This window comes from Pinus tabuliformis, chromosome 5_1 (assembly GCF_031772625.1).
Source record: "Pinus tabuliformis cultivar Carrire ecotype Pingquan chromosome 5_1, CPIR1, whole genome shotgun sequence".
NCBI classification, from domain to species: domain Eukaryota; kingdom Viridiplantae; phylum Streptophyta; class Pinopsida; order Pinales; family Pinaceae; genus Pinus; species Pinus tabuliformis.
In genome coordinates, this window is record NC_142305.1 from 956,622,072 (window position 1) to 956,642,352 (window position 20,281).

General features: G+C 38.3%; 1 protein-coding gene across 2 annotated transcripts in view; it reads right to left on the reverse strand.

The window, feature by feature from the left end:
- The window catches only part of LOC149167936 (protein ALWAYS EARLY 3-like), a 39,633-nt gene extending 31,374 nt beyond the window's left edge, over window positions 1-8,259 (reverse strand). Inside the window, exons 1-4 of one of the 2 annotated variants that reach the window (XM_089431616.1) lie at window positions 8,108-8,259; window positions 7,905-7,954; window positions 7,340-7,506; window positions 6,905-7,101 (exon numbers count right to left, since the gene is read on the reverse strand). In XM_089431616.1, coding sequence (XP_089287742.1) covers window positions 6,905-7,009 — 105 coding nt within the window. In that variant the 5' untranslated portion in view covers window positions 7,010-7,101; window positions 7,340-7,506; window positions 7,905-7,954; window positions 8,108-8,259. Of the gene's footprint in view, window positions 1-6,904; window positions 7,102-7,339; window positions 7,523-7,904; window positions 7,955-8,107 lie in introns of both variants that reach the window. The other variant, XM_089431617.1, reaches the window with a different exon arrangement.
- Window positions 8,260-20,281: the final 12,022 nt, after the last annotated feature.

The window sequence follows — 20,281 nt, forward strand, 5'->3', positions numbered from 1 at the left end:
GGTATTACACCTTCCATGTCTCACATCTTAGTGATGGCATCTTGTAAGGGGGTGGGTTTGAAGGCCTTGACCCAAACATCAAGTGGTTCGGCTAAACCTTTTGTGAAGAGGTGATCAACCTTTATTTAAATTTTCGATGTTTGTCACCATAACAACTACTTGTTGGAATTCTAAATATAAGCATATGGTGTTTCAATTTACTTGAACTATGCTAGCTCCCTATAGTGTATCTTTGGATCCTTCCTGTCAAACAAATGTATCAACCTTTGTATGAAGTCCATGTAAGAAGTAATGCTAGAATGTCCTATGGTCACCAATCTGTGGCACCTCCATTCATGAGCTTAACCTCCAAAATGCAAGGTGCAAATTTGATGGCCTCTACTTCAAACATTGGGATAAGTTGTAAGTAAGTGTTTAATTTTGTAACCAGGACCTTGTTGAGTATTTGGATGACCCATCGAAGGAGGGGATGGACAGCTTCCCAACATTGCAAAGTAGATCATAGTTCTGTTGTGTACCCCTATTATGATCCTTAGGCCTATTTTTGTACTTAATGTTACTAAACTCTGTAAAGGTCATAGCTACTCAAACATCCTCTTCTTGTGACATATACTCCCAAAATATTCTAAAAAATATTTGTTTTGTCTTGTAGGTCCTTGGTTTACTATTCCATGACCATCTAGAAACTAGGGTAGAAGAGGTCCAGGGATCCTCCTACTAGTTGCCCCTATGTTAGTTTCTTCAAAGATGTTAAAAGGACCAAGATTATGGTTGTCACTTCCTTCAACCAAACTTCGGCTACCTCTATTAGATCAATTAGTACCATTATTACCCGCATTACTCAAATTTTCCAAAACCTGGGTATGAAATTGGGACATCTGCTACTACCCTTGTACCATCTGGTGTTGCCCTTGCACCATCTGTTGAGCCATGTTGAACCCTCTTGCTAGCTCCCCCAAGATGTCTAAGGGGTCAATCTCTAGTGGTTGCTCTTCCTTGTCCACCATGACGAAATTGTTGGCACCCTTCTTCCTAAAAGTAATGTTTTTCCTATCCTCCAAAAGTATCCAAAAATCATATGCTCCCAAGCTGGAAGGATACACGGCTCTAATACCATTGTAATATCCCTCTTAGGGAGATTACCCTTAGGGTGCAATCGTGAGTTAAGGTTTCAAATAAACACAAGACAGGATTGTATCTCACAGCAATGTTGCAACACTCATTAGTCTATTAAATAGTGATGATCTTTATTGAATGCACAATAGTATAATAAAGTACTCAAACCATAGTTGTTTCCTCAACCATCCACTGTAAATTAGGGCCAAACTAACCAGCCACTAACAATCTTACTATACAACACAAGATCCATAGTTACCCAATAAGGGTAACAACACAAATTTAATTTTAAAAACTAAAACTATCCACTGTTATTCGACAATTGGGCACACAAATTGTTTTGATCTTAGCCACATGGATTCGTTGATCTGTTATAGTCCTTCCACATGCTGCTAAGACCTTGCTCCACATATAATCACCTTCGTTGTCTTAGCTTCCAGCCAACCGCACCCCTTTTAAACCCTCCTTGTGGTCCTTTGTTGTCTTGAACTCGGCTTGTTGTTAGAATCCAACACTTTGTTGCCTCCGATAATCAAATATCACCCTTCCTTGCCTTAGGAAGATATTTACCAGCCTTACACTTCCTCAGCGAGGTGGATTCAACCCTTTGTTGCCTTAGTAAGGTGGACTCCTACCCTTCGTTGCCTTAGAGAATAGTCTTCTACTCTTTGCTACCTCAAAAAGGCAAATACCAGCCTGTCGCTACCTCTGAGAGATCGTTTCCAGCGCTATGCTACCACAAAAAGAAAGTTTCCAGCCCTACACTACCACAAAAATATTGTTTCCAACCAAAATTCAATCATGTAGCAAGGAAAGATAAGAGGATGGCCTATATTGGAATCTTTCACCACCCAAACCAATCAAAGAAAATAAATCTTAAAACCCTCCAAGCACCTCAGCACAAAATCAAGAAAAATAACAATCCATGATGATCATAATGACCCTCTTTCCTTTTATAAATTCTCTTTGGGGCTTTCCCCTCCTATTTGAGTATTTACCTCACATTTAATTTTTATTATCTAATGTTACTTAAGGAACATTAAATAATGATTCCCCCTTTTTAAATGACTATAGCCTTCAAGGTTAAATAGGTTACTACATCCTAACTTAGGCAATTAATTTGAAGAGGACATTACAAACACTTGCTCAAGTATTGAGTAATTTACTATTATAATGTAGATCTTCAAGCCATTCCATGGTTCCTTCTTGCCAATTGTCGAAGTCTCCTCACTTCCCACTGACCATGCACTCTTCTTCGATTGCAGATTCTCCCTCTGAACCTGCAAAGTCTCACTCAAACTTGACTCCCTCCAAGTCTTAGAAACTTGCTTCTTCCCTTGATCTATAAGCTTGCCTTCAACTTGTATAGACCACTCTCCCTAACTCCAATGACTACTCCAAGGGAGTTAGAGCCTCTGGGCTTGAGTATCGCCTTCTCATCCTAGAATATGAACTCAAACCCCTTCACCTCGATCATTAAGACAAACAACATGCTGCACTTGAGCTCCAATACCCACAATACATCCTAGACTCGTAGAAGCCCTCCTTACTCCATCCTGAATGGCACCATACCTGACCCTCTGACAGTGTTTTGACTCTTATTGTCAACCTCCACATGCAATCTAGAGTCCCATATCTTGTTCACCAACAAGACCAACCTGATCCTTTCTTTCCAAGGACTATAGTTGGATAGGCCTTCCAACTTGTCCTCATACCTCAAACTAAAAACCAACTTTGCCATGTTGTTAGTCCTTCAACAACAATCAATCAGCTCCCTCTTAGGCTTCCTGTTGTGAATACTTTGATTTAGATGTCCCTTCAAAGTAGTTTTGATACCATGTTGATTTTTCTTTAGTACCCCAAATATGGTTTAAACTTTATATCTAATCACAATTATAAGGACATAAAAATACACAACTACAAGCACTTTGCACAGTGGAAATGTAATAGCAGTGAATCAAAGAAATAGACAAGACAAATATTTGACCCAAGACTTGTTTTTATTAGCCCCTCAATAAAACAAACGTAGGGCTCCCATATGAGAGTTCATGGCCCTTACAAAGCCCTAATACAAGACAACAATCTACACTAGTATACACCCAGGGCTTGAGGTCACCTCCCTTTAACCCTCAATCTTCCCAAAGAACAAGGACAAAACTTAACTTGCTTGTTCTAGCTAGCTTCCAACCCTTTTTGTCCACTTGCTATTGACACATGGAAAGCCTTTGCCTCTTTTATTCACAAAGAAATTGCTCCTTTAATGTCCTTTGCATACCAGCTGCTCACAATGTATTTACTCTTTCAAATACCTTGCATATATCAACTCCAAATCAACTCAGCTTCTCACAGTGAATTAACCCTTCTACATCACTGCATATCAGCCCTTAGACATTGTTATCCAATCCTTCTTGATGAACAAACTTCAAACCTCCAACTCAACAACCCAACTACTCCAACACTTCAGCCCTCCACACTGTCACACAGCGTTCTCTCTCTGCCTTAAATCCTTTGTTGCTTATGTTCCAAATTTGAGGCCAATTTCAGCCTTACCACAGGGCACCTGCACAACCTTCTGAGGCCTTTCGGTCCTCCACAGCAGACAAGTTTGAGGCTTGTTAGGCCTCTTTCCAAGGCTTGTCCCTCTTCCCTTTGCACAGAACAAAACCAGACTTAAACAAAATTTCGGTGGTTGTTCCTTCACCTTATCTTGGCTTAGACAAAGCCCTTTTTAGGGCACAAATCACACACAAAAATTCGGCCCTAGCCTTTGAGACTCGACCTCTTCTTAACCCAAATCAAACCATAAAAACTCGCTCTCCTTCAACTGCAGCTTGTCCTTTAGGTTTTGCGACTTCCTTCTTGGGAAAATGTGATCACAAGATGAGTTTCTATTGTGTGTATGACCTCTCCTTAGGTCTCTCGTATTTATATATCTCTAATTGATTGACTTAGGAGCCATTAACTCCATTAAAGGCGCCCTCTTACATCAATTAGAATAAACAATGAATATCTTTGGGTCTTTAGCCCACAACATTGGGTCCAAAGCCCACTAACATGGGTACTTTGGCCAACCAAGTCCTTTTTGTAGGTCAAATCCACACAAGTCAAGTACCCTAGACATGTGGGAGTACCTCCCAAGCTACACTTCTCAACATACTAGCATCGCCAACAAAGCTTTCTCATCCAAAAATAGAGAGTAGTATGCAAAATGTACTCAAAAAGAGGGTTCACCACCAACAAGCATCTAATACATCATCAAACCTTAGGAAAAGACTAGATCATTAAGGAAACACACACACACACACACCCCCCCCCCCAAAAAAAAGGAACTACAACTCAAACTTAGGAAAAAATACACAAACAATGGTACAAATTTCAAACATCCTTAAGCACATTCCCCCAACTGATGTTTAATATCACAGAGTTTTATCACCTAGGAAAATCACATGAAGGCAACATGGATCAACCCACCATTTTAACATCATAAGAGAAAGGGATTTAACAAAGTGTTAACTCTATCTCATCAAGTATTCCCCGTCCAAAATATGACAAACATGTAGAACACCACCTCCTAGTGACATAAATAATGTAACATCACCATCATACAAGTTCATTGGAATGCTCCAAGAAGAAGCTAACACATGAAATAGCAAACTTCCATATGTCATGGGAGTGATCCATCAAGCAAAAGGATATGCAAGTAGCACCAAAACCATGATATCACCATCCACCAAGAAGAGAAGTGAAACTCCTCCACCAAGATATCCTTATCAAATGATCAAATGCCAAGAAGGAAGAAAAGGCTCCATGAAGGTGTGCACCCCCAAATCCATCGAAAGCTCCAAGGCACCAACAAAATACTCCATACGCTACAAGGGTTTCCAACAACAATAAACAACATATCAAAAGTGGTACAAACATAAAATCCTCATATTAAATAGAAGCAATACCTTTGATCTTCCATTGAGCTTGCCAAAATGATGTACAACATAGCTCAAGGGGAGAAGTCTTTCAATCCGTGAATTCCCAACAGCTACAAAAGGAGAGAAAACTCCTACTCTTATAGAGGGAATTTCTTCTCTCTTACAATAAAATTATTTGTTAACTACATGACAAGTCAAAGAAATAATAAAATTATGTAGTTAGATCCCTCCATAATCAATGGTTGTCCATATCAAATGGTATATGGACACTCGCCTCTCCAACAATGCTTGCCCATCCAAAAATAGATAGTATGCAAAATATCCTCAAAAGGAGGGTGTACCACCAAGGGTCTAATATATCACAAACACATCATCCAACCTTAAGGAAAGGCTAGATCATCAAAGCCCCAACTATAACTAAAACTCAAGAAAAAGCACATCAACAAGGCTACTAAGTTATAACATCTTTAAACACATTCCCCCTAGGTGATGTCCAATATCAAAATGTTATATCACCCAAGAAAATCACACCAAGACAATATGCATCAACCCACCACATTAACATCATAAGATAAATGGACTTAACAAAGTGCTAACTCTATCCAATCATCAACTATCCCCCATCACGCATCCAAAACATAAGAAGCATGTATATCAATAGACTACATAGTAAATACCAAAACATATATCCTTATAATGTTATCATTGGCCATGTAATAAATACATTAACCCTTGTAATGCTATAATAGGCCGCACAATAAGTCTGTATCCCTTAAGAGTAAGTTTCTATCTTAAATTGTTTTGATAAGCATAGGATAAACTTACATCCTACAAGCATGTCTAAACATACATGCTAAACATAGATGAAAGACATTGCATCTGGTTCTCAGTGGAATTATCTGCTTTAATCATTAAAAAGAACATGAATAATGTGATGAAACTATGAAGTACATGGTTCGATTCTTGTACCATAAACAAGACAATCAATATACTATGTTGACCGCCACTGTAAAAAGGATAACCAGCAGTCTTCTTCATGTATACAACTATAAATGTACATGCCATGATTCATCCTTTAATGCCTTATACGATTAATTCCAGAAACATGATTCGAGAATGAGAGCTAGAAAATCTACTATAATTCGCTATAACTCAAACTTAAATGTCTGCTAAAATGCTTTAATGATGTTTTCAATGTTGTGCTTTACTTCTCATCTACACTTTCAATGTGAACAGTTGTTCCGATAACTCAATAACGTTACTATGTAAATGTCTTCCAATGCATTGAATCAATCTCTAATATTTTTAATTTTGATATTTGTCCATACCCATAGTTGAGCTTTCACATTGACAACAGTGAGAGAAAGAGAGAATACTTTTATCAGCTTTTGTTTCATTGTTGATTCTACTTTACAGTACCAAGCTATGCTACTCAAGTGCACTTCCTTGCACGTGCAGTGTGTTGCAATTTTGAGCTCTGAATATCAATGTAAAGCACATATTCTGTCATTAAAACCAATTTCCTTGGCTTTCGAGCGAGAGAAATGAATTTTTGAAAATCTAAAGATGGCTGAAAACCATTGTAGAGAAATCAGATCATGCATTAACCACTAAATGCTGAAAATATGGTAAATGACAACATGGCAAATTAGAATGAGAAAAGGACAACAAAATCACAGAAAATTGATTGAAAGATATGCGGAAACTAAAGCAAATGCATCACTAGAATCGAGGAGAAGATTACGTTATCCTGAAGTACGTTTTTTGAGAAAATTTCCAAGAAGTGTCTTTAAAAAAATTGACTTCCTGGCATACAATCTGAGAAATAAAGTCCTATATCCATTCCAAGAACAGACAGTACTAACCCGTTGCCTGTTTTTATATGTACCGTCGTCATCTTTCTCCGCAGCTCCCTCTGTGGCTTTACCAGTGCGCTTGCTCGAAATTCTCGGTTTCCTTGAAGAGGCCATTTTCGTTATTGTTCTTTATCAAAACTCCCAAATAAAGGGAACGAAAATCATTCCAAGTCCCCGAGATAAGCAACCTGTTGATCGCCCATGGCCTTTGGAACAGAACATAACGATAACAACATTTATCACTAGGAAGGAACAGACCGATAGGGAAGCTGCGAAGAAAACTTAAACGCAAAGGTTGAAAGGTACAAACGAAAAGTAAAATGCGAAAAAACAATAATTTCTAAAAAAAGAGCCTGGCATGGAGTTTGGCTCAAATTTTAAATGAATTTGAATTTGAATTTGAAAAATCCGTGGAAGTTGGGAAAAAGTGTAGAGTTTACTCACAAGTTCAGCAGAGCTAAATTACAGGCGTACGGGGAATTTTTCAGGCCACTTCCGCGGCGGATCCACGGAAGCGTTCTAAGATTCGAGAGAAGATCCCCTGGCGGAGCTGTAGATTAACCAAAGCCTTCACCTGTGGCTCAGTTTTTTAGCCACCAATCTACACCTCTCTGCGACAAAGAAACACTGCCACAAATTTAAAAGACTAATACTTACAGAAATGGATAATAGTGCTTTAACCTGGTAATGAGGAAAAAATTATAAATTAACGAATTAGAGGGTTTTGCCAAAATAATGAATAATCAACGGCAAAACTACTATTTGAAAATGATAAATATGGCCATGAATTTAACAGCTTTGAAGACAGGGCACAAGGTAAGGCTGGATTTTCATTGCTACTTGTGTTGAACCAAATCTCGGCAAAACACGTATCCGATGCATTTAACTTTTAAATTTACCAGCTACGAGAATCCGAAATCATTTAAATAGGAGAGCAAAAAGAATTATTTTCGTAAAATCGATGTATTCCAATGAATAACAAATAGAAAAAGTAGTGGCGATAACTCACGAGAACCAAAGAGAGGCTGTAAGCACACAGCAGCGGAAGGCTCCTGCAACCTGGAAGAGAATAAGAGTGAATGCGATAGCAATAAATAGATGCCTAAATAGATCTGCCTAGGGCCGAAATTTAAACTGTATTGACGAAAACGTTGATGCCGATCCGGTAAAGCTTGAAATCTAAGCCCGCCGTGAAAGGATCGAACATCCAACCTGCAAAAACCAAGCAAGGCGAGTTGAGGCGAGGTGAGCTAGGGTACCAAGCCGAGAGATCCACTCTCCTTTCTTCCTTTCCCTTTCTCCTCCTGCTCCTCCCCTGTATTGTTTTCGAAGTGATGTTGTTACAGCACACAATTTTTGTATTCAAAACTTGGCTATAACCCAAAAATAATATTAGAATATTTTTATTCTCGAAAATAATTTCTTATCTTTTTATATTTTTTTAACTAAAGAGAAGGAAGAAATCTTACTGCGGAGACCACGTGCAGAAATAAGTTAAATTTGAAGGGTAGCAATGTTAATGGGTTTTTGTGCGCTCTTTCAACGAACGAGATGTTGCCACGTCATAGGTTTAAAGTTGTTTACCGGGGATTTTCCGGTAAGGGTGGGTGTGATAGGCGTTGGCGCCACTCTGCGTGTTTTAACCGGAGTGAAGAGGAGGTCAAACTGTGGACGTTGTTGTTCGATAAAAATCGAAAATAAGAGAGCCTTTGAAATTTTGAAATTTTGAATTTTACCATATGAGTTACGTGTGGGACGACCTCAGCAAGACGAGACTAAAGGAGAGATGATGTGAATGGTTGGGATGGGCATGGCATGCATGGAGCGACTCTTATCATGAGCCGCCCGCTCGCTAGAAAGGGGGTGACCATGCAAACATCATCTAAATTTGGACATATGTTCCACTTAATTTCTCGACATCGTTCCTTATAATTATAAGAATCATGATGAAAGGGTAGAAAGCTGGGAGAACCCTATCGCGACTAAATTCGGGGATTTTTATCTTTCTCCCCCAAATTTGGCGGAAATCAAATCCTCCACGGTCAAAGCGTTTGAATATGGGGGATTGTGGTTTTATCGAGGTGACTGATAGGTTGTTGGTTCGACACTCGTGAGAAAGGGGAAGGGCTCATTTTCTAATGTTCTTTTAGTTCAGTATGGCGCAATTTCAATTATCCCCTCCCACGGAGGTGTTATTATTTTTTATTTTCACTTTTCCATATATGATGTTTTCCTGCGTTTCTGCGTAGACAGAATGCTGACGTTTCGTCTATTTTCATAATAAAAAATATAAAACTTCCAAACTTTGGCAACCACTAATTTGTATAAAAAGTAAGGTGCTCTTTTAAAGTGATTTTAACTCTCCTTCTCACAAACTATATTAAACAATAAGAACAAAAAAATTTAAAAATGCATGTATATAGGTGTCGAGAAAATAGTGGCCGTTATCCAACCATACATGCGTTTTTATAGCGATTTTTAATATTTCTTCCCTTGGACTAAAATTAAACACTAGGAACAAAGGTGTCGACACCATAGTGGCATTATGCAATGAATCTATTTAAATTCACACTATATGTTTTATAGCTCTCGTGTATTCAAATAATTATGTGATCATAATTTATTTTTATTTTTTTCTATGGTAAGCTCTCTCTAGGGCAATTTTAGATTATATGGTTTTAATGACGTCAACGAGATTCAAGGGTTTAAGGGACCTAAACTCTACATCAGATAGGATATTGCACTTTAAGTTTCCCTATAGAACATTGCTTTTGTCTTGAATTTTGATCAAGAAGTTTGTAGTTTTGTGAAACTTTGCTTGCTTAAACTATCCACCTTTAGATCATGTTCAAACTGATTATGAATGTCCTCATAAGTCAAACATTCCATGATGAAGTGTCACTAGGTTTCAAAAACCCTTGTCCTACAAAAGATGCAAATTCTTTCTTCTCAATTTTTTTATCTCCTCTTTAGAATTAGGACAGTGTTGCCAATTAATTCCCCATTTGTTCATCCATTTGTCATTTTGCTTCCTCCAAGTTTTCTTCCTACACTTTAGCTCCTCTACGACAATCATCTTGGGTCAACAATGTGCCTCCATTCTTTCCACCTTTTTTAGATAACTTAGCAAACGGATCATTGTTGAAGCCTCCATCGGGAACATTCAAACCTCAACTCGAAGGATCTCATACGAAACTATTGACTTGACTTTGAGGTTACTAATGATTAAGTGCTTTTGAATTATTTCTAGTTGTCTCCACTTGTGATTTGACATGTTGCTCCCCCAAACTTCACATCCATATAGGACAACCAAGGTAACCAACACTCCAAAAAGAGTTTTCTTGGTTCTCCAGTCCCATAATTCTGCTTTCCTGCATCTGTTCTGAAGAAGGTAAGAAGCTCTCCAACCCCCTTGGATCCTTTTAGTTATGCATGTCTCCCAACTGACCCTATTGTGAAAAATAATTCACAAGTATTTGTACTCTTCCACTATCTCCAATGATTTTTCCTCAAATATGAAGCTAACCTGTTGCTTTTTTCATTTCAAAAAGAAGATCGCGACTTTGGTTTTGCGAGTGTTTACTTGCATCCTAACCTCCTAACAGAAGAGCTCTAAGGCCTTCAAATGCTCTCTCAAACCATGGACAAATTTTGCAATTAAGATAAGATCGTCAGCATACAAAAGTAGCTTCACCACATACCCCTCTATTTGAATACCCTCTCCATTGGTGTTGTTTAGCCATTCTTCTAACGTGTCAATATATAAACCAAATAGAGTGGGGGGGAGGGGACACCCCTGCTTAACACCAATGTCACTAACATTATGAAAAGCTCTCTTTAGTTCTAATTTTAGCATTAACTTTCTCATACAGTTTATGGACAACAACTCTATATTCATTTGGAATTCCAAGCTCTTCCATTCTTCTCCAAAGCTTATCCCTAGGAATAGAGTCAAAATCTTTTTTGAAATCAACAAAGTAACAAAAGACTTCCCCATCCTGAATGTAAGGACCTGCGGTCTGAAGTCAGTACCACCGAGGCAAAGTGCGACTTGGTTGAGCGCACGAGTTGGAAAATGGCAGAGCGGTCACTTGATGTGTGTGCGCGAAAGTGAAGGAGCGAGCCATGTATTTATAAAGGACGAGCTGGTGGGTTCGTTCGAACAGGCCGACAATGAAGGATTGTAATTTGGGGCATTGGTCGATGGGCTAACCAACCAAATAGGCAAACAAAAGGTGTTGGCTGAACATAAACGAAGGTCGGCCAAGAGATGGCACGACCGTGCGTGGAAGCATATATATTGTTGAACGTTGGAGCATTGAAAGGATCATTCGAACATCAAGTAAGGAGTGCGCAAAGGTGTTAGGAAGCCGAGCGGAGGCGTAGTTCTATGCACCCACTCATGGGCAGGACTACACGGTGAACTCGCACGAAGGACTTGGGTGTTGGGTGAAGGCGTGGGCGAGGAGCACCCGTCGTTTGGTGAAGGAGCGTGGGTGGTGACTCGGGTGAGTCGCCGGCCCGACGCGCAAACGGAACGCAGTAGTGAACAGGGACTCAGGTGAGGTCACCCGCCCGCCGTGTGAAGGGTGACTCGGGTAGGTCTCCCACCTATTGAAACGAAGTTCGGTTGAGGAGTGCAGTTGGCAGCTCGTGTGAGGGCGCGCCCGCCCAACTCGGGCAAGGAACTTTGGTTGACACACGAAGGTGTGGAATATTGTAAAATTGGCTAAGTATGAAACTTGGTGTTTCCCAAGTATACTTGTAAAGCTTTGTAAACATTGTAAAGTTGATTAATATAATATATTCGGGCAAACTCATTGTTCAAGGAGTTGCCCCTCCCTTTATACTGTGCAATTATGTTCTTCATGTATAATTGTTGATGATAATGAATGTGTATGGGTGTTCATTGGTATAAAGAAAACATAATAATTACTTGGTTGAGAAACACAAACTAAGTAGGACAAGTGGTTAGGCGTAGTCCATGAACATAAGTATTGGTGAAAAGAAAGTGTTCGGTGGTGCTGCACCTCGCCAAGTACGGTTGAAAGACTACCGTAGGCTTGGGGGCATGACAATGAATGTCCCATACTTTTTCGATGAAGTGCCTAAGAATGATGCAATGATCAATTGTAGAGTGCCTTGGCCTAAAACCAGCCTGTCCTTTTGCTCTTTTACCCTCTTTTTCTACCTAACTGTTGATTCTACGCTCCATCATGCTCCCAAACAATTTTCCAAGAAGAGGATTGACCATAATAGTATGATAATTAGAGGGATTATTGGTGTCTCCATTTTTGTAAAGAGGGATAGCAACACTTGTTGTCCATTCAATTAGAAAATTTCCCTACATGATGTTGTTGAAGATCCTTTTAATGATTGGGGCCAATATCTCAACACCCCATTTTAAGAATTTTGCCTGTAACCCATCAATGTCTTGGACTTTACCACTCGTTAATTTTTTTATACCGCTTTTGACATCCTCCACTGAAAATAACACAATTGTAGAGTTGATTATGGGGGGGCTACTTTTCTCTTGATTTCTCTCATAGAGAAGCTTTGCATATTCCAACCAATGAGTGTCTGAGATATTATTATCTATTTGTTTTCTCTTTTGTTGTAGTTCCTGCCAAAATCCTTTGGGGTTGTGCTTTCCCAAAGAGATTAATTCATTTCTTCTTGAAGTCACATAAATTTCTTTTTTTGTTTTTATCATATTTTTATACTTTTTCCTGCTTTCACTGTCTGCCTCCTTCCCCTTAAGGGATCTTTTAGCAACCTTGCACTCTTCATCATACCAAGGATTAGTTGGAAAGGTGTTTGAGACCCTCTTCTTAGGCTGAGATCTTTTGCACACCTTTAAGGATTTGTGGATTAGAGGGATCAACATATTCCTACCAATGCATTCTATTTCTGCATTGTCTTCTTTGTTTTGTGTGTTGATTTTTTCCCAATGAAATTGTTTTTCTAGAGCAGCAGCAAAGAGCTCTTGGTTTTCTTGATTTATGAGGATTCTTCCATTTGAATGCACTTTCTTATGGCATTGTAGGGTCTACCATTCTTGTATCTCACTTGAGTGTATGTCCAACTTAATACAAAGAGGCATATGGTCAAAATTCATCTCAATAGGACAAGCCACAATATTGAACTCTAATGAATTGCAAATAAAGCTCTCAGAGCATATTACATAGTTCACCACACTTTGACCATTGTATGTTTTACATGTGATGCCACCGAATATTGGCCAAGCTTTCATGCCATTACAAATTACCATGTCACAGAGGCTACATAATCCTAACAACTGAACTCCAAAGTGCGACACATTCCCATTCCCATCTTGATAAGTCCTCTTCCATGTGTGCTCTTCATTCTCCTCTAACCAAAGAGGATTGTTGTCCAAATTCCCATCACTTCCCAACTGAATGCACTGATTGTTTGTTGTCCTGCCATTAAAATCGCCAATTAGAACTATACCTCCTAAACTCTTGAAAGCAACAATATCTCTTTTTAAAGCAGCATAAGGGTCTTCTTTATCTAGATTTGTCCTCTTGTAGAATGGAAATAATGTGATTATAATACATGTGTTCAATGTTGCATAAGCTTGGAGTACTTTTCTATGCATTAGTAAAAATTATTTATGTTGGTGACTTGCCCTTGTGCTATATGTTGAGAAATGGCAACAAGAAATCTCAATTCGAATTGGAAGTCTTTTAGAAGACATGTATATGTTCTCCCTAACTTATATGAGTTCAGGATGAGTTATGAATGAGTTGTAATTAGTTCACTCAATTTATTGAGTTAAGTCCAGTTAAATTAGTTCCAATCAGTTTGAGGAACTAATAGTGAGTAAACAGTCAGTTGGAACACTAGTGACCCAATTAGTGCTACTCTAATTAACTGAAGATTCCACCATCAGAAACTCATGCATGTTGATTCTGAGAAAGGCCTAGTTGAGTCTAGAGTGTAGGGAGAGTGCACTATTTGTTTTAGATTTTTTTGAGTTGCACTGACAGTGCAAGTAATCAGGAACTGATCCTCGAGGGATTGCGCTATTTTTAGAGGCTTTATTTCCCTTTAAATACAAGTTATCCTTCATAGGAATTACACATTGGAATAGAGACTTAGAGAGCTTGTGAATTGGCTAAGCTTTGGCCTTAAGCTTGCTTATGAGTTGGAGATTGAATTTGTTGAGTGTTGGGATTGTTCTAGAGTGAACAAGCATTGTAATTTCATCTTAATTTTCCGGATTAATACAAAACAAATAATGGGGTTTTGAGTTGTGGCTTTCCTCGGATATTTATTGTGTTAAGTGCCTTTGATTTTCTTCCTCTATTGACTATTGTTTGCTCGATGTTTATGGGCTTCTGCTGTAAAGAGTAGAAATAGATTCTTGTCTCTTATATTAGTAGATTACATGAGCTTGTGAATCTACAGGTTTCTCTACATGGTAGCAGAGCAAGATTGTTTTGTGGGCCAAGAGTTTGCAAAGAAGTTTTATGCAAAATTTTCAAAAACAAATTGCAGATTTGGATTCCTTGGGAAAAGATACCCAAATTCAAGAAAAAAATCGGTCGAATCAGAGTTCAGATGAAGGAGATATCGCTGATTTAAAATCAGCTCTCTAAAGGAGATTTCGAAGTTTCAAGTTTTTGGGTTACAGGTGAAAGTTGAATTTGCATACATATTTCAGGATCGACGGATGGCATTCCATGGGTTGAGGCTTGAGTATGCCTTGGAAGGCAGCTCAGATTTCATAGCATGGAGGGACAAGATGGAGGTTGTGCTAGAATATAATGGCTTAAAGGAATTCATTGATCAAGAAGTCCCCAAGCTAACAACTAAGGATGCACATGTTAGGTCCCTATAATACTAGTGATTACCCCATTACTATTGTAGTTGTATCCCTTATTAATATTGTTGTGCCCCTATTGTCCCCATATTGTTATTACTGTGCCCCATAGAATCCCTCTATTGTTATTTTTGTAACTTTATATTATTATTGTTAGGTCGGCTGGGTTATATTGTGACTCCTTAGACTCTTCTATATAGAAAGGAGGTTTTGTCATTTGAATCATTGAAGAATTGTTCATTTATGTAATGTAAAGGAGGTTTCCCCCTCGAAGAGGCTGAATTCTAAGGCATTGATCTATATTTTCTATCTTTTGTGAGCTGGTTTCATAACATTTGGTATCAGAGCTTTGGATTCTAGGTTTCGCTGCTCCAAATAGGTCATCATGGAATTTTCGCTATAACTTTTTTCTGTGACGTTTCAGAAGCTAAAAAAACCCATTTGAGATGAAATCGCGTTGAACCTCGGGTCCGAATTTCAGAGCTTTTCGCACTATATTTGCGGAGATATGATCTGAAGAAGTTGGTCTTTTTGCAGACTCCTGAATTACATTCCAAACAGGTGACCTGGGGCAAATCGTCATAACTTTCTCTCTGAGCATCGGATTGAAATTTCGTAAGAAGGTACAAAAAGAGTATGGACTGTAGTTTCTTGTATATATTTTTCAGAGCCAAAGGTCGAAACAGTGACTCGTGGCACGTCGTACAAATTCGCTCTACTGAACTAGTCTATAATCAGGTCACTGTGGGAGATTTGGCATAACTCTTCCGTGGAGAATCCAATTTGGATCAAACTGGTGGCATTGGAAAGAGGACGCAGAGGGCTATAGCAGATCGCAATTTCAGAACTGAATGATCCGAAGTTGCAGAGATACATCAGATTCAATATCAAGTTCCTACAAAGTGAAAAAAAGGTGTGTAGTTTTTTTTTAAATTTTTGCATAAGCTTGGTTTAAAAAATTAGTTTGAAGGAATTTGAAGGACATAGTAAAGCATTATTATCGGTAATTAATGCCCGAGGAAAGAAAATGCAAACACCTAGTAAGCAACCTGAAAGCTATAGCATGACTCATGAAGAAGCATGATATATCAAAATTACAAGACCAGGTGCAACAAGTGTCACTTGCACAAAAAGTAATAGAATCTAAGATGGATGGTTTAAAGAAAGATGTAGAGGCTAAGATGGATGGTTTAAAGAAAGGTGTAGAAGTTAAGATGGATTGTTTAAAGAAATAAATAGAAGCTAAGATGAATGACGTGGAAGCTAAGATGGATGATTTGAAGACAAGCATGGAAGATTTGAAGACAGATTTGACAAAGTTTCTACAAGAAATGGTTACTAATGGTGAAAGGGTAGTAAAGGAAACTCATGATGAGAACAAAAGAAATGTTAATCATGATTTCATAGACTCTAATTTTGGATCGAATACCCACCATATTCCAAAAATTGATATGAGGAAGTTTGATGGTAAGGATCCTGCAACATGGATATTACAGATGGAGCAATTTTTCGATCTCAATAATGTGCAAAACACACAAAAGGTACGTATTGCAACTTTATATTTGGAACCAAATCAGTTTGTATGGTATCAATGGCTTTGCTCTCGTAAACAAATTATCACTTGGGCAATGTTTATGGAAGAATTGACAACACATTATGAGGATACAAAAAGAAACACTTTTTTTAGCCAATTGATAAGTCTCAAACAAAAGGGTTCAATAATGGAGTACATTAAGGAGTTCCAAAAATTGAACATAAGGGTAAAAAATATTCCAGAGGATCATAGGATCGATGTGTTCATAGGGAATTTAAAGGATAATATCCAACATGATGTTCGCCTTTGGGAACTTGATTCATTAGAGAAGGCATTCAGGTTAGCCAGAAAAATGGAAAGCAAAATTATGGCAACCAGGAAGCATACCACTCACAACTATGAAGATGGAAGTGTTGTTGCCCCTAGTCTTCCACAACCTATAAGGTTGACACCACAACAATTGGAAGAAAAAAGAGCAAAAGGGCTTTGTTACAGTTGTGATAGCAAATACACTAAAGGTCATAAGTGTGCTGAGAAGAAATTATTCTACATAGATTGTGAAGAAAGGTCAAAAGAAGAGGATATACTCCAGGAACAAAGCCTAGATAAAGAAGAAATGAATCCGGCCATATTTTGTAATGCGTTGGCTGGAATTACCACTCCTCAAACCATCAAGATAGAAGGACAAATCAAGAAGAAAAAGGTAATAGTGTTGATTGATTCAGGAAGTAGCCACAATTTTATTCATTGTAAGATAGCAAAAGAATTGAATTGCTTCCTATATCCAGCACCAGAGTGTCAAGTGATGGTTGCAAATGGAGGAATGATAAATTGCTCTAGAAAGTGCCATAATATCAAGCTATCCATGGGAGAATATGTATTGACTAGCCCAATGCTTTCCATTCCAATGGGAGGTGCTGATGTTGTACTAGGAGTCCAATGGCTACAATAGCTTTTAATTTTCAAGAACTTTTCATGAAATTTTCTCAGGAAGGAAAGAAAGTTAAATTAAGGGGTATTGTAGGGAAACTGGGAAAGATAATCAGCTCTAACGGTATGACAAAGCTTCTAAAAAAGGAACAAAGAGGTGTAATTGCACAATTATGTTCACTAGATGTTTCCACATCGGAATCATCTATTTCTCCAGATCTCCAAAAAGTCTTAGACAATCATTCCAAGGTATTTGAGACTCCCAAAGGTCTCCCACCTATTCGTGATCATGATCATGCTACTCATCTGATTCCAGGAAGTGTTCCTCCAAACATCAGGCTGTACAGATATCCCTATGCCCAAAAGAGTGAAATTGAACGTATGGTTGCAAAAATGCTAGAGGCTGGTATAATTCAACCTAGTCAAAGTTCTTTCTCTACTCCAATAGTACTGGTGCACAAAAAGGATGGATCATGGTGCATGTGTCCGGATTATAGGGAGCTCAACAAGCTCACTATTAAAGATAAGTTTCCCATTCCTGTCATTGATGAATTATTGGATGAATTGCATGGATCAATTTACTTCACCAAGTTGGATCTTCGTTCAGGATATGATCAAATCAAAATGAAGACTGAAGACATTCTGAAAACAACATTTAGAACTCATGAGGGTCATTATGAATTTTTGGTCATGCCTTTTGGCCTTACCAATGCACCTTTTACATTTCAAGGTTTGATGAATTCCATTTTCAAACCCTTCCGTAGAAAATTTGTGTTAGTATTTTTTGATGATATACTAATCTACAGCAAGTCTTGGAAGGATCATGTTGAACATGTTGACAAGGTGCTACAACTATTGGAGGAGAAACAATTATATGCAAAAAGATCCAAATGTTTCTTTGGAGTGCAAGAGGTGGAATATTTGGATCATATTGTATCTCATGAAGGAGTTAAGGTAGACCCTAGCAAATTAAAGCCATTAAGGAATGGAAAATCCCCACATCCATAAAGCATCTGCGAGGATTTCTCGGGTTGACAAGGTATTATCACAAGTTTGTTAAGAATTATGGGAGAATAGCAGCACCTCTAACAACATTATTGAAGAAAGATGCATTTTCATGGACTCCAGAAGCAACAAAGGCCTTCGAACATCTTAAAGAGGCCATGTGCCAAGCACCGGTCTTAGCTACACCGGACTTCACAAAAACCTTTATTGTGGAATGTGATGCTTCAGGAAATGGAATTGGTGCTATTTTAATGCAAGATGAAAGACCCATTGCTTTTGAAACTCGTCTAATCAAGGGAAAGTTTTTACACAAAGCTATTTATGAGAAGGAAATGTTGGCAATACTACATGCACTTAAGAAATGGCGACCCTACCTAATGGGAAGACACTTCAAGGTAAAAACGGATAATGATAGTCTTAAATACTTTTTAGAACAATGGTTATCCTCTAATGAGCAACAAAAGTGGGTCACAAAGATGTTGGGTTATGACTTTGAAATCATCTACAAAAAAGGGAAGCAAAATGTGGTGGTAGATGCACTCTCAACAAAGGATGAGGATGTGGAAGCATTGTTGTGCGCCATTTCTATTATCCAACCAGATTGGATAAACGAAGCAAGGGAGGAATGGAAGAATGATGAAGAAGTGTGGGCACTTATTCGAAAGTTACAACAAGATTCCAATACATCTGATACATTTAGCTGGAAAAATGATTCGTTATGGTACAAAGATTGCTTATACCTCTGTAAGAATTCCCAACTCAAACAAAAGATTCTTATGGAATTGCACACTTCTCCCTTAGGAGGGCACTCAGGATTTTTAAAAACGTACCACAGGGTTAAGAAGGAATTTTTTGGGATGGCCTTAAATCGGATATTCAAAAGTTTGTGGCGGAATGTTTGGTTTGCCAACAAAATAAAGTTGAAACAATTAAGACCCCGGGTCTATTACAACATTTATCCATTCCAAGCCAATGTTGGGAGGAGGTTTCAATGGATTTTATCACAGGTTTACCCAAGTCTGAGGGAAAGAGTGTCATCATGGTGGTAGTTGACAAACTTACCAAGTATGCAGACTTTTGTGCTTTATCACATCCATTTAAAGCCAGTACAGTTTCTACTGCATTTATTGAAACAATTCAAAAGCTACATGGAAACCCAAAGATTATTGTAAGTGACAGAGATCCCATTTTCACTGGAAATTTTTGGATAGAATTATTTTCTTGTCTTGGTACTTAGTTAGCTCATAGCTCATCTTGTCATCCTCAATGTGATGGGCAAATTGAGATAGTAAACAAATGTTTGGAAGGACATCTTTGTTGCTTTGTATCTGATAAACAAACACAATAGGTCAAATGGTTGCCTCTTGTTGAATTGTGGTATAACACTTCCTTCCATACAACAACAAAAATGACCCCATTTATGGCACTTTATGTATATCAGCCACCATTCATCACATCATATTTAAGAGAAAATTCTAAGGTTCAAGCAGTAGAACATCACATCGAACATCAACAACAAGTCCTCCAACTCTTAAAGGATAACCTCGTGTTGGCACAGAATAGAATGAAACAACAGGCAGATCAACATCGCAGCGAAATAAGTTTTAATGTCGGTGATTGGGTATTCCTACGGCTACAACCATATAAAGAAATGTCCCTCAATCAAGCTAAGAAGGATAATAAATTATCACCAAAGTATTATGGTCCGTACAAGGTGTTGCAAAAGATTGGTACTATGGCATACAAAGTGGAGCTTCCTGCAGCTTCTCGAGTGCACCCAGTTTTCCATGTTTCATGTTTAAAGAAGGTTATAGGCGACAAGCTCCCAGTTCAAACAATATTGCCAGAACTTGAAGAGGAAGGAAAAATTATATTGGAACCGGAAGCAGTCACAGAAACAAGAACTCGACAGCTACAAAATCGATCAATTTCGGAGTATCTCATCAAGTGGAAGAACTTATCCGCTGAAGATTCCACATGGGAGGATGAGAATTTTATACAGAAGCATCCTGAACTACTCAAGCGTTGAGGACAACACTTTTTTGAAGGAGAGGGGCATGTTAGGTCCCTA